At 38.2% G+C, this 15,524-nt stretch overlaps 1 protein-coding gene across 1 annotated transcript; it reads right to left on the minus strand.

The window, feature by feature from the left end:
* Window positions 1-7,415: 7,415 nt before the first annotated feature.
* On the minus strand, window positions 7,416-8,806 carry LOC149215972 (uncharacterized). The gene is made up of 3 exons (XM_089389786.1): window positions 8,256-8,806; window positions 7,635-8,132; window positions 7,416-7,473 (listed from the first exon to the last, which is right to left on the minus strand). Exons 1-3 carry the CDS (start codon window positions 8,804-8,806, stop codon window positions 7,416-7,418), a joined length of 1,107 nt encoding a protein of 368 aa, XP_089245912.1.
* Between the last annotated feature and the right edge of the window lie 6,718 nt (window positions 8,807-15,524).

A 15,524-nucleotide genomic window follows, 5' to 3' on the forward strand; every position in this document is an offset into this window, starting at 1 on the left:
CTTAGCATAATCTCTCTCACCACCCATTATGAATAGGGCTTGGAAATAGTTATATACTTCTTGCTTTTTTTCTATAAAGGAGGTAATTCTTTCCCTCCCTTCTGAGGCCATTCCCATAAATCTATACCTTAATTCCCTTACCTAGGTTTGTTTGTGAAAAAAGGTGGTATTCCTATCCCCTTCCTTGAGCCATGTGCTTCTTGATTTGAGGTGTCAATACTCCTCCTCCTTTCTAAATTACTAAAATTATTGGGTATTTAGTTCTTTCTCCCTGTCTATATGGATTTTTGTTACCTCACAATTCTCCATAATTATTGTGTGTTTCCTAATGTAAGATTTCTTTCTTTTCCTGGAGGAACATAGAAGTCTCTAGCCCATTATCACAGTGCCCGTTTAACCTCCTTCAGTTTTGATTCACATACATAAGGTTGCGATCCTATGATTAGTGTGTGCCACACTTGTTTTATGATATCCATCACTCCTTCTTATCACACCCAATATGGATTGAACTTGAGAGGGATTGGGCCCAAATATTCTCCTTTCTCAATTACCAATTTTGTTGGTCAATGATCTGATTCATTGATGGGCAAGATCACTAAATATGCATCCCTTCCCAATAAAACCGATGAACTATGTATTAGAAAGCAATCTAATCTTGCAGTGATGTGCCCTCCCCCACACCTTCTATTTGACTAGGTGAATCTACCTCACGATGTCTTGGCATTGATCAGGGCCCATTCTACCAAGAGATCCTCTTGTCTCTCCCTAAAAGGATCACAGAACAATGAGCCTACCTTATTTTCCTGTGAAGTCAGCGTGGTATTGAAGTCTCTATTGGAAACAATGTTTAATACTAAGAGGGGGGGTGAATCAATATTAAGGCTAATTTAAACTTTTATTCCAAATTATCTTTACTCATTCATACTTGATATTCACTATATGAGACCAACCATTAACAAACCATAGCAACAACCATATGAATCAACATAAGCACACACATCATGAGCAACACACATATGACATAGAGATTTAAAGTTGAAACTCTTCTGGGATAAAAATCACCAAATGTTTTCTTATTATTGATGTAAAATTAAGAGCACCTACTCTATTACATCATTCTATATGTGAGCCACCACTCACAAGAAGCACCAACTCCCTTTGATTTTTTGCTAGCACCCACTAGCAGGAAGCACCAATTCCCTCCTTTTGTAGACACTGGATCAACTTACCAGAAGCACCATGTGAAGCACAAACTTCATGGATTTTTAGCAAGCATCAACTTGCACCTCCTTGGATTTATGAAAGCACCAAATTGCAGGAGGCCCCAACCCCCAACATTTTCTTAGATACCCACTAAGATGGAAGCACCAACTTCCTGTGTCGGCTCCAACCCACACTCAATAAGGAAATAATCCTATATGCTCCATGCCATGAGAGGAGGGGCTTTTGGGATAGGATGGAGGCTAGTGGTCTGGTGAAGACTATGTCTATGGTTATTGCTGGTGATTTCAATGCTACAGTTGCTAGTGATGAAAGTTGGGGACCTCGTAGTAAAAATGATCCACTTCTCTCCTTTCTAAATTTTTTTTTGAGCAAAACCATTTATTAGACGTGCATCTTGATCCCATTATTCCCACTAGGAAAAATGGCAGATCAGGGCTAGAGTATATTTGCAAAAGGATTGATAAATTTCTGGTGCACGAGAATCTACTGGAGTATTTGGGTAACATGAGATCTTGGGTGGTGCAAACCAAAATATATGATCACCTTTTCATTACCTTACAGTGGAGAAGGGAGGACATTAGGAGGGGTATCGCATTCAAATTCAATAGGATGTGGCTACAGGAAGACTCCTTCAACACTCCGGTGAGGGAATTTTCGTCATTGGGGGATTTCAATGAAATCACATGTGGTATGGATTTGTTTTCAGAAAATCTCAGTCTTATTAAGAAGGAAGTGCGCAAATGAGAACAAGTGGAGAAGGCTAAAATGAAAATGGACCTAGATCATATTTGTGCTTAAATGGAGTTTCTTGGTCATCATATGGACCTCACCACCCCTTTTGAAATGCATCTAGATAGATTGCAAGAACTGGAAAGGCAGAAAAGGCATATTATCAATTTTTAGGAGGCTTCTTGGAATCTCAAAAGTTTAGTTATTGGGATCTGAGAAGGTGACTGTAATACAATTTTTTTCCTCATTTTGTTAATCAAAGGAGGTACAAGAATGTCATATGGTAAATGGGTAAGGTGGGGAGAGGGGGGGGGGGGGGGTGGGGGGGTTGGGGCAGCAGGGGGGAAGAGATCTATCACTACTAGTGGCATTCAGTTAGTGATTGTGAAATATTTTGAGTGTTTATATTCGGCTCAAGATGGCTTGGACTATGTCGATCTATTGTGGGGTACTTAACAGTTTCCTTGTATGTTTTCGGAGGAATCCAATGTTTTTATTCACAAAGTTATAACCTTCGAAGAAATACATGGTGTTATCAAATATTTTGTGAAAGACAAGTGTCCTCACCAAGATTGCTAGACAATGGAAATTTTACTTCATTTCTTTGATCTCATGGGGCAGGACATTCTCAATATGGTTGAATAATATCATTTAGGTGGTCAGGTTTTAGGTGAAATTAACTTTACCTTTATCGCATTGGTTCCCAAGTCTTCACACCCTCACACCTTGTTTGTTTTTTGTCCCATCTCCCTTTGTAATATAGCCTATAAGTTGATATCAAAATTCGTTGCAAGTCGAATTAAGGAGTTCCTATCATCCTTCATATCACTTGAACAATTTGGATTCCTATCCGGTCGTCAGATTCATGATGTGGTTGCTTCGACTCAGAAATGTCTCCATTCAATGCAAACAAGGAAGAAAGAGGCCATTATTATGAAAGTAGATATACACAAGGCATATGATTGTGTTGACTAGACATATCTGCACTTGATCCTTTTTAAAATTGGGCTTTGTATGGAAAATATTACTTGGATTAAGGCATGTGTCTCTATGAAAAATTTCACGATGTTAATTAATGGCTACCTGTCAGTATTTTTCTCGACGAGTAGGGGCCTTTGAAAAGGATGTTCCTTATCTTCTTTATTATTCATATTGGTTATGGATGGTCTTAGCCTAAAGATCAAGGAGGCACACTCACAAGGAATATTTAAGGGGTTTTAGGTATCCTGATTCATCTCAATGACACACTTTTTTTTCGTTGATGATACTTTATCATTTGGACAAGTTTCTTGGGAACACTGGAAGGTTTTTTTTATCATATATTGGTTAAATTTGGAGTTTCCCTGGGTCTGATCATGAATGGAAACAAATCAATCATGTTACATTCCTTTGCAAGTCTAGAAGTTATTCTTCATATTGCTAGGTTTTTTAAGGTTGAGGCCTCTCACATTGAGGGAGGTTTGTCTTATCTAGGCTTTAGATTGAAGCCTAAAATCTACAAGGTTGAGAACTGGCGAAAGATCGTGGAGAATTTTTAGAGGTACCTTTCTCTCTAGACTCGTTGTCAGCTCTCACTGGGAGGTTGGTACATTCTAGTCCAATCTATATTACAACAACTATCAATATATTGGATGCACATATTTAGGATTCCTTCATTAATCATTAACAAAATCAAAGAAATCATGGCTCACTTTCTTTGGTATGGGAATAAAGTGTACAGAAAAATCCATTTGGTTAACTTTGAAGAAATTACTACGAGTAAGAAATTTGTCTAGGTTCTTCTGATGAAATCATTGTGGCGGGCTTTATTTGGTAGGGGTATTTGGCAGGATATGATTGCTGAGAAGTATCTATTGGTCGTATTTTTTTAGATTGGTATAGAATGGGTATGATTGGGGTTAAGAAGGGCTCTTACATTTGGATGAGTTTCTCAAAGGTCAGTGAATGGTTTCTTGAAAATATGCCTTGGTCTTTTGGGAGGGGTGATAAAATTATTTTCAGAATGGATTCCATTTTGGGAGTAAGTTCTTTGCATCATTCCAATACTTATCTTATTAATGCTCGACATTCTATAGACATATTATTTCAAGATTAAGCTATTGTGTGGTGGCAGTCGTATCTCCTATACCCAATGTGGAAGAGAGTGGAGGAGATCAGTTTATTGAATGGTCTTGTGACATCCTGACATAAGCTCATTTAGATGTCTCACTTGGTAGGGTTCATGAAGAAGGATATGGGTTTTTCACAAGTGTGGGATGGTGTTATGAAAAAGGGCTCAGTGGTGGTTTCATACATTTATCAGTTTATCTCAAATTGGAAGAATAAGATCAAACACATGGGATAACCTCTCCAAACGGGGATTTCTTGGGCCTCGGAGGTGTGTTTTTTGTCATTGGATCAAAAGAGTGTGGCACATTTGTTTATCCATTGTCCCTTCTTGGTGGAAGTCTGGGGGAGTATATTTAAGCAAGTCTAGATTTCACAGGAAAATTCCTTCGATTCATTGGAGTCTTGTTTCAAGTGGTGGTTTAGTAGAAGAGGGAGGTGTAAAACGCTTCCTCTATACATGGTATGGGAGATTTGGCATGCAAGAAATCTGGCTGCCTTTGAAGATAGACCTCTCAATGTTCCTAGAATTTGTACAAAAATCATGGTTTCATTGTTGAAGGGGAGGATTCCAATTCACGACGATAATACTTCCAGGACATGTTGTCCCCCACTTCAAGTGGTCTTTCTTGCATGTTTTTTTGATGGCACGACACGGGATGATATGTATGGATGCAAGCCATGGCTAAGGATTAACACTCGTATTCACTTTCTCCTTTACTGGTGTGGTGGTTTGGTTTTGAATTCAAAGGTGAAATTACTGGCACTTTGGGGGTTGTTGGTTTTTGCAAAACATCTTTAGCTACTGAAGTATACTGTGTATGAGGACTCTAGATCCACTATTGAAGTTGTGTCTGGGATATCCTACTTCTTGGTGCCCTCTCTAGTTGGATAGATAGATCGCATTAAGCCTCTTATTGACTTTTTTTTAATAGTAGTTCCTTTACACATGTCTACAAAGAGTGTAAATTGGTGGCCGATGGACTCTCTAAATAATGATATTTCAGATTTATAATGGATGAAAAGGTAATGAAAAAAGGAAATCTTGAGATACTTCAAATATTTTTTCCCGGATTTCAGAATTGCTATTTTGATTGCAAAATCTGAATGTGTTAATTTGATATGACTATGTTACCTTATGCTTCCTTAAAATTTAAGTAATAGTACTGGACTTATGGGGTTGATCTGTCTTTTATTATTATTATTATATATATACTGGAACGCCTAGGGCCGACATAAAAAAGAAAAAGATATCTCGACATTCATGAAACGAGGTGAACCAACATGTATGGCTCTGCATGGCTTTCCACGCCAGTATTGAAAATTGAAAAGATGTGATCCAGTCTTCCCCATCTAATATCAGTAAGCATTAGTCAAGATGAGTTGCTTCCAGCCGTTAAAAATAGAAAAGTCGAATGGAATGTTGGAAACCGTTGGAAAGTTTAAACCAGGTGTAACTTTACAAGTGTTCGGTAAACGTATTGAATTTTATGAGAATGAAAATTTATTTGAACTGGACATTTTTCTTACTAATCCGACCTTCTTCTGGCTTCGTTAGATTTAAGCATTTTTGTTTATATATAAACTAAATATATTTTAAATATTATATTTTTTTACAAATATTTTAAAAACAATATAAACATTTTAAAAATAATACAAACATGTGTAGCAATTTATTCTGCTGAGAGTTGAGTGGTCAATTTCTAATATTTCTTAATTAGTTTGATAAGAAAATCTTTTAATAAAAATACATATCATTCAAATTATTATGCCATGACATGAGAATATAAGTTTTAATGTTCTAACATTTTATGGAATTCCTTTATTTAGTTTTTTTTTTCATATTTAAAATTATAATTTATTTTAATATATAAATAAAATATATTTATAAAATAATTTTTTTAATTTTTATTATGGATTAATATTTATAATATTTTAGTTATATAAATTTAATAAATAATTTAATTATTGTTATAAATTAATATTTATTTTATTAGTAATAACTATAATTGAATTAATTATAATTCATATTGAAATTTGATAATCAATTAATCAAATGTCTTTTCACTTAAGAGGATTTTTGAAATTATTTGTTTTTAAATACAATTATTCAACTAAATTTATAAAGAAGACATGGTTTGAAATTGCCCTGCAATGGTTGTAGGTACCAGCTATTATTGAATATGGTAAAATAAATACTTTCAAATAACTTTTATGTATGATATTGATAATGTCAAAACCAAAATTACGAGACTAGTTAATTTAGATGGCCAAAATTATCCAATCCACATAAATTTAATATTTAATTATCCAATCCATATAAATTCATCCCTACTGGATCTAGAAAGAGACAAACATTCAATAATGCTGTGTCCTATGTAGAAAATAAGAATGTATACACAAAAATTAAGTATTGATTTGTTCTGTTTTATTGATAAATTATGTTTTTTAACTTTTCTGAATTTTAGATTTATTTAATTAAAATTTTAAGCAAATTTGTGATATTTAATATTTTAAAATGTATTTTTATTATATAAATAAATTTAATATCTTAAAAATCTTGAAAATTAAAATTTAGTATAATAATATTAAATAAAATTGCGATATTTCATCTTTTAAGATATATCTTTATTTTATATCTATATATAATTAGAAAAATTAAACATAAAAAAAAATATAAAATAAAAAAGTTAAAATGGAGAAATTGAAAATTAATTATAATATCTTTATTTATATTTGAAATGGAATGAGACAGTATAGTTTTATTTTTTTTGTACTTGTTAAAATAAAAATTTCAAATCTAAAACACTTGTTTCTAAAACTATATATCTATTTTGATAATTTAACTAGAAATATTGAAGGAAGTTGAAATATTTTATGATAAGCTAGTTGACGGTGAAATTTCACCCTGCCCCTTGATTATAGTTTATCTTGATGTATTTTGGGATTTATTTAATTTTTTTAATGCTTTGGGCCTCTTCTGTTATTAATTGTAGTTTCTCTGGATGTATTTTGGGATCCAACGTCCTATGGTCTCTAAATCGAGGTTTCTAAACTATGCTCTATAACCAGCCTGTTTTCATTAACAGACGGTGCGTTTTTTCTTGTGGATAAAAAGGTCTAGTGGCGTACCCTCTGTTGAGTGGGAATGATTGTAGATGCCGTAAGTCAGTTTGGTTTTTAACTGTTAGTGTACGAATGGCTCGCAGATCTCTACGTCACTGTGCAACCTTTTGAGCCTCGATTGCTGATTTGAGGTATCCAACCGCTAGTTGACATTGGTCGATGTCAATTGAACATCCACATCTGCAATTAGCAGTTGGTACTGGACCTAAAGTGAAAACCAAAGTTTAAATTCAAAGACACGTGACTTTCGAACAGTTAAGTACAAATGACTCCGAAAACGACCTGAACCTGAACCAATTAAAAAGTAATAAAAATTATAAGATAATAAGTTTATGATTCACTATATTAAAATAATTTTTAATATAATAATAATTTATTAAATATTAATAATTAGTAAATATATACCCATTTAATTGAAAACTAAGACTAAGAATAGGGAAGATACTCACCCATCCAGCTGGTAACCAGGTAGTTTTGCGACCTCGTAAAGAGCGTTTCTCCAATCCTCCAGAGTATTTGAGTCGCATCGCCGTTTGTTTTTGTGATTGTGCAGGGCTTCGGCATACACTCCATCTTCAGGGCATCCCAGTTCCGAGCACTTAACCTTATGAAAAACCGGAAGAATGGTGTTCCTCGACTTCGCCATAAGGTTGAGCTCGTCCAAGCACCAACGAGATTGCGCATAGTTCGGAGAAAAAATAGCAATATTGACATGCGCATATTGAATGGCGACCTCTATTTGAGGAGTAATTGGGAGTCCAGGCATGAATTCTGGTTTGTCCAAAAAAACTCTAAATCCACAAGAACGAAGATGATTGTAGAGATCGGTGGCGAAGGTCTCTTTGACATCCGGCCCCCGATGATTTATAAATACATCATAACGGGGACCGTAAGGGAAGTCTTTGAACACAATTTCTACCACATCATTCAAGAGATCTTCTTCACTTCTGCATATCGATTCATTCATAGAGTAAAATAGGCAATCATAAACACCTAACTACTTATCTTATATATGTTTCTTTCACACAAATTGAAAACTAAAATGGATACGGATAGTGGGAGATTCTCACCTTTGATCATCTTCCAAGACGAAACCGCTTATTCCTGTAACATTGGATAGAGCGTCTCTCCACTCTTTAATGGTATGTGGATCATAGAGTTTTTTCTTCTCATAGTTGAACAGGGCTTTACCGTAGGCTCCATCATTGTCTTCGCCGGTCCACCGAAGTTCACTAGGCTTGACGTAGTAAAAAATAGGAATAATGGTAGTCCTCGACTGTATACTCGACTTAATCATGAGAACTAGCTCATCCAAGGACCATTTCGATTGCGCAAAATTTGGAGGAAAAATAGCTATGTGAACAGAGGCCGATACAATAACATCTTCTATTTTAGACGGAATCTTGTCGTCAAACAGCATATCTCGCAAGTCTGGCTTGTCCAGAAATACCTGCAGTTCGCGGGATTCAAGGCGACTGCAAAGTTCGGTTGCAAAAGTGTTGACATCTCTGCTACAATAATTGTAATCACAAAGGTTAATGAATATGTCATAAGGAGCGGACACCGTGCATGACGAAGCGAAGTCATCGGGATTTGCGGCAGCTGTTAGATGGTCTGCCATTGGAGTTCAGAGAGCAACGTTAAGATGATGTGCAGAGTACAGTCATATGGGAAGAAAGATGTGGTATTATATAACACAAAATAAAACGAATATGGGGCTTCCAAAATAGCACTACGCATCTAGCAATGGCTCTGGTATTTCTATTCAACAGAACCGCCAAACGACCCCTTGACAAATTGCATTCTCAGCTGACCGTAATGACTTTGTTATATCTCTTTTCAATGCAACTGGCCCACGCACGATTTACAAATTTATTTATTGAAGGCTTATCATCATTGAATTTTGTTGTCCATTCACATCAATCAAGAGTGAAACAATCATTACTGCTATTCACAAATATGAATTAAAAATAAATAAATAAAATCATTAATTTTCTGGCTACACCGCATTTTTCCCTTTATAAGTTTTTGGCAGCACTCTCCTGGTGATACATTTCCTGAAAGTTCCTCTGGTAGGTTTAGTTAGATTCAGTGTGACGTCGTTTCAACCTTCGATGTTGACGTCGAAAGCCATTCCTTTTCAACGCGTCGTTTAGATAGTGACGTTGAGAGTTTTTCCTCCTCAACCGCTGGGGAGCAATTTCAGGTTAGTTCGTAAGTCATCGCGTGATACTGTGAAATTCTAACATGATGGGGTCGTTTTTGAGAAAAACCCATCGAAACACTTGCTGGAAGGACAAATTATTTGCTTGTGCAACTCGCATACTACCTAAAGTCAAGCTGCCTTGCATCTGTTTGGTAGGTATAGACGTGGGTATTAAAAAGACGTGAATCAGAACGTTTCAAGGGGTTCAACTTGAATGGCTTTCAATCTCTTCCCCACCTTAATGTCAACGACCTTCAAGTTGCGTGAGTACGTCAAAGTTGAAAATTTGAATCGAAGTTTGAACCATGTGAAGGGCGAATATGGTTCACGTAAACCTATTTGAATTTATCAAAATGAAAAGTAATTATTAATGTTCGGACTTCTTCATCCCTGTGGATTAGTACTGATTAATATTTGGATTTATCTAATTGTAAAATGGTTCACGTAAACCTATTTGAATTTATCAAAATGAAAAGTAATTATTAATGTTCCGACTTCTTCATGCCTCTCGATTAGTAATTATTAATATTTGGATTTATCTAATTGTAAAATAAATATAGGACTATGACTTTGATTTCGCCACCTCCATTATCCAATGCCCGGTTATTAATATTTGGATTTATCTAATTGTAAAATAAATATAGGACTATGATTTTGATTTCGCCACCTCCATTATCCAATGCCCGGTGTAACGCCCACGAGTTGCAGAGTTGAACGCACGAGGCCATATGCGAAATTCGGTAAGTGTGGGGGAGGAACGTAGGTTTATAGTGGTAAGTGGTCCCGGGTGGGGGTGCCAAACGGTCGTTCCGGAAATCGTTCAAGGGCGTTCATGCGAAGAGTTGTTTGAAGGCGCGGCAGGGTGTCCGAGTGAACGGTCGTTCGAGAAATCGTTCAAGGGCGTTCGTGCGAGTCGTTTGAAGGCGCGGCAGGGCGTCCGATTAGTTGTTGAGGGCATGGGAGGGCGTTCGTTCGAGAAGTTAGGCAAGGGCACAGAAGGGCGTTCGTTCAAGAAGTCAGGCGAAGGCGTGGTAGGGCGTCTGGCGGAACAATGGGTCGAACGAAGCGTGCGAAGGGCGTTCGGGTGAATGGTGAACGGTGAACGAAGGGCGAGTTGGTGAAACACGCTTGGGTTGAAGGAAACGAAGAATCATGCGACAGTTGAAGGCGTTGACAAACGGGCGGGTCGTGCACGAGGTGAATGAGCTGAAGAACAATTCAGGGGACTTTGCCCAAGGTTGGGCAAGGCTGTACAACAGGTGCAGGGAGTGAATTTGTATAAGTGTAAAGGTGAAATTTGGGGTTTCCTTTGGATGTAAACTTATATGTAATTCTGAAGATTAACATTATTATTATGGGCACACTCATTACAGGGAGTTGCCCCTCCTAGTTATACTGTTGTATATTTCATGTTAATGCAGATTCATAGTAATCAAGTTAATATGATAAATGGTATAATGAAAGATATGCTTAGCTGTTGAAAAATAAACTAAGTATCGAAAGTAGGCGTAGTCCACGATCGCAAGTATTGGTGAAAAGAAAGTGATCGATGGTGACGCACCTTCTATAGTGCAATTGGAAGAGTACCGCTAGTGTAGGGGCGTGACAGGTTGTATCAGAGTTGGTTAATTGAGATGAGAAGCTGATTCCACTGCACTAACGTGACAAGTGGTATCAGAGCTGATTCAGATTTGAAGAGGGAAGTGTTATACTTTGTGACAGGTTTAGCAGAGGTGAAGCATCGTGCTTGGGTCAAGCTAGATGACAAGATATGGCAGGTTTGGAAGAATGTGAAGGGAAGTTTTTGCTGACCTTATACAGGTTGAAGCGGATGAAAGAAGAGAACCCACAAATTCGAGATAAACTTGAAGTCTTGGAAAGGAATGTTGAAGATGAACTTCTTCGACTTGGTTGGGCAATGAAGCAGGATGTAGTTGCAGATTGCGATGATGAAGAAGAGGAAGCCATGATGATTGAGAATGTTGCAGATATGACGATGGAGGAGGAACTTGAAATTGTTCAAGTTGGACCAGGATCATGCAGTTTGTAGACATTGGTGGATGAGGATACTCACATAGAGGAGCCTCATGATGAAGTAAGTACTACTTGTGTTTCAGTTGAGCTTTTGGTAGATGAACGGTATGCATGGAAGAGCAAAAGCAATTTGTCGATGCAAGGGAGGATCTTACCATGGATGTCTACAAAGAGACTGTGTGTGGAAAAGAAAGGATCATTGACTATTGCAGGGCTTATTGGAGTTGTTTGTGACCTAATAACAGAAGGTACGAAGGCCCGTGACAAGGGAGGAACATGATGATCATTGCGGAGGAATGGGTCATGCTTTAGCCACATGGAGAATTGGCTAAGTGCCCAGCATGACTCATGGATAGATTGGAGGAGGGCACACGATTGAGTATGATGATACTTGGGTGGACTTCTCATGGCTGAGACCAAGAGAAAGTCTTGGTGGAACCTTTAGTGGTGGAGCCATGGTGGAAGAGACTCGTGATGATGATATGGTTTGGGTGACCGAGTTCACTAGACCGGATTGCAGACTTGGATAAGGATGTCCGATTGTTGTGATGGGTCTACTTAGCTAGACAACATGGGTAACTTGAGTCATGGATATCAGGTTGGAGACATGGAGCATGCTAGTCTTATGCAGAGACATTATGAAAGAGCACTTGTAGAGGTGTCACTTATGGGCATCCAATAAGGAGTGCCAAGGCAAGGATGTTGTGCAGGTGGATTTGCTGATATGACATGGAGATGTTTTACCTATGAGCCGATGGGGAGGTTGTGCACTCTTGTACAACAAGGCCATGGACTGATTGGATTTGTGAGAAGACTATGGAGCATTCCTACTACATGAAGAGTTGAGGCATCTTGCAGAGACATTTGGGCCGAGACATGTATGCTTGCTAGGATGTTGGTTGGAGATGGCTCATGGAGCTCATAATGACATGAGATTGTGACTTTTGGGACTTCATATTATGGTGGACTTGGAGGATCTAATGCATTGAGGAGCTGAGGTCAGGGACTTTGATGCAGGATGGGGTGCATACTTTTGAGTACATGTATGGGTGTGCTTGAAAGAGTGACTTGATGTGGAGGATCGATATGAGACACTTTGGAGTGATGGAGTTACAACGATGATGATGCCTTGGTGGCAACACTTGGGCATGGGTTGAGCCGAGACTTAACCACTTTTGATACATGGGAGATGAGACAAGTGTATACTTGTTTCTATGACAGACTTGAGGGATGGCACATTGCAGATATGATGGAGGTTGCTTCATGAACCTAGATGTGGCACATCGAGAGTCGGGTTTGATGAGAGGATCTCTTCATTTTGAAGAGATGGATTTTACACATATGGATGATGATGTTGGATAGATGCGACTGATTTCATGCAACACATTGATACTAAACATCATGGACAACATGTTGCAGATGAGATGAGGACTACTTCATGGACCTAGACATGGCTTAGATGGAGACGGATTCTCGATCGAATTGATATAGTGACAGGAGGCTAGGAGAAACGACTGATGATGGCATGAGAATGTGCATTCTCATGGTTTGAGCATGACAGTTGGATTAGCTACCCGACTAGTTCGAGTCATGAGGGCTAGCAGTGTACAAGAAATGTGTTAGCATTGTGTTGGAGTATCATGGTAGCAGTTCACACTATGACGATACATGATAGAGTTAACACGATACATGTCGCAGTGACAATGTAGCTTGAGTTGGAGGGGCCAACCTTCCACGGTGGGGCAGCATGTGGAGATTGCAATGGAGGTGGTTGATGATCATGGATTAAGGAGACTTCCCAATGTACGACATACCGGTGGGTTATATACCTTGGTATGGGTATCTTGGTGACAGATGGTTGCTGGGATGAGAGATTTTCGAGGACGACAATGATTTCAAGTGGGGGAGAATGTAACGCCCACAACCTGCAGAGCTGAACGCACAAGGCCATATGCGAAATTGGCCAAGTGTGGGGGAGGAGCGTAGGTTTATAGTGGTAAGCGGTCTCGGGTGGGGGTGCTAAACGAGTAAGCCGACATGTTAAAATTGCCAAATTGTGAGCTGAACGGAGGTCGGTTGGGCGAGCCGATGTGTTAAAATTTCCAAATGATGAGTTGAACGGAGGTCAGCTGGGCGAGCCGACGTGAGGCAACCATGGCAATGAAAGGTATAATTGGATGGCGTGGAGGATTCATTCATTCATCAATCAACGGGCAGGCAATTCTAAGTATCCAAGCGTGGAGAAAAGTAGAAGCGCGAGTTGGTTCTAAAATATAGGCGAAGGTGTAGGCGGACAAAGGGTCGAAGCACCCGATCCGAAATGAAGGGACGTTGTTCAAGGTCGTCCGGGTGAACGGCCGTTCGAGGGCGTTCATGCGAAGAGTCGTTTAAAGTCGTCCAGGTGAACAGTCGTTCGAGGTCGTTTGAGGGCGCGGCAGGGCGTCTGGGCAAATGGTCGTTCGGGAAATTGTTCGAGGGCGTTCGTGCGAAGAGTCGTTTGAGGGCACGGGAGGACGTTCGTTCGAGAAGTCAGGCGAGGGCGCGGTATGGCGTTCGGTCGAACAACGGGTTGAACGAAATGTGCAAAGGGCATTCGGGTGAACGACACGTTTGGGTGAATGATGTACGGTGAACGAAGGGCGAGCTGGTGAAACGCGCCCGGGTTGAATGAAACAAAGAATCATGCGACGGTTAAAGGCGTTGGCAAACGAGCGAGCCGTGCACGAGGCGAACGAGCTGAACAATAGTTCAGGTGTCTTTACCCAAGGTTGGGCAAGGTTGTACGATAGGTGCAGGAAGTGAATTTGTATAAGTGTAAAGGTGAAATTTGGGGTTTCCCTTGGATGTAAATTTATATGTAATTCTGAAGATTAACATTATTATTACGGGCGGACTCATTACAAGGAGTTGCCCCTCCCAGTTATATTGTTGTGTATTTCATGTTAATGCAGATTCATAGTAATGAGGTTAATATGATAAATGATATAACAAAAGATATGCTTAGCTATTGAAAAATAAACTAAGTATTGAAAGTAGGCGTAGTCCACGATCGCAAGTATTGGTGAAAAGAAAGTGATCGGTGGTGTCGGTGTAGTTGCAAGAGTACCACCAGTATAGGGGCGTGACACCCGATCTCTTGCGCTCGCTAGAGCTTATGAGAGCTGAACCAATCCACAATGGCTCCGCAATATTAATATTTGGATTTATTTAATTGTAAAATAAATATATTTTATATATATACATATATTTTCAAACTTTGAAAAAATATTGTAATGCGTAGGAATTTACTTGAAATAAATCAATTTTAGCTGATTTTTAGATTAAGAATAAATATCATTTAAATTATTATAACACTTATTTATTGTAGGTTATTTAAGATGAATTCAATGTACAGTGACGTGACCGATTTCGAATGTGTTAGTCTCAAAGTTCTAAGATTTAGGCTTAAATCATAAGCCCAAATTTTTAGAAGGTATAACACAGCAGGATGATCATTATATTTATTTATTTATTTTAGTGAATTTGTTATATGATTTGTAATGTATGAGGATACAAATAATATTAAAGTAAGTCTTATTATTAATTTTGGTTTTTGAATTTTTGGTCAAATCTTTGGAGGTGTCACCTATAAGCTAGTAGTGTAGGAGGATACAAGCAATATGAAAGCAAGTCCCAACACCAGTTCCTTCTCTAGAGTAGAATCTTTGGAGCTGTCAACCATATGCTAGTAGTGTAGGAATATACAAGCAATATGAAAGCAAATCCCGACACCAACTCCTTCTCTAGAGTTTTAGTGTTTGGAATCGATTTGTTCTCGTGAAATTACCTTTAATAGTCCATTATTTTAGCCAAAAAGATCAATCTCTTTCTCTTCAATCAAATAAATTGACCCACTGGAAAAGACGAAAAAAACACCGTTTTCCCGAAAGAGAAATTTTTAAAAACTGTACCCTTTAATAGTTTAATATTTTAGGGGAGAAGATCAATCTCTTTCTTGTGAATCAAATAAAAAATTGATTATGAAAGGGAAAGAATAACCCACTCCGAAAGGTCTATTTAGGAAGAAGAAGAGGGGTTGACGCACCGGGAAATGAGGAAA

Source organism: Pinus tabuliformis, chromosome 1_1, assembly GCF_031772625.1.
Source record: "Pinus tabuliformis cultivar Carrire ecotype Pingquan chromosome 1_1, CPIR1, whole genome shotgun sequence".
Taxonomy (NCBI): Eukaryota; Viridiplantae; Streptophyta; class Pinopsida; order Pinales; family Pinaceae; genus Pinus; species Pinus tabuliformis.

Bases quoted from the DNA above. Each gene is read 5' to 3' on its own strand.
- LOC149215972 (XM_089389786.1), bottom strand. From the start codon at position 8,806: ATGGCAGACCATCTAACAGCTGCCGCAAATCCCGATGACTTCGCTTCG. The intron at 8,133-8,255 runs GTGAGAATCTCC...ATCGATATGCAG, and splicing joins GTCTTGGAAGATGATCAAAG to AAGTGAAGAAGATCTCTTGA. The intron at 7,474-7,634 runs GTGAGTATCTTC...TAATTGGTTCAG, and splicing joins CCTGGTTACCAGCTGGATGG to GTTCAGGTCGTTTTCGGAGT.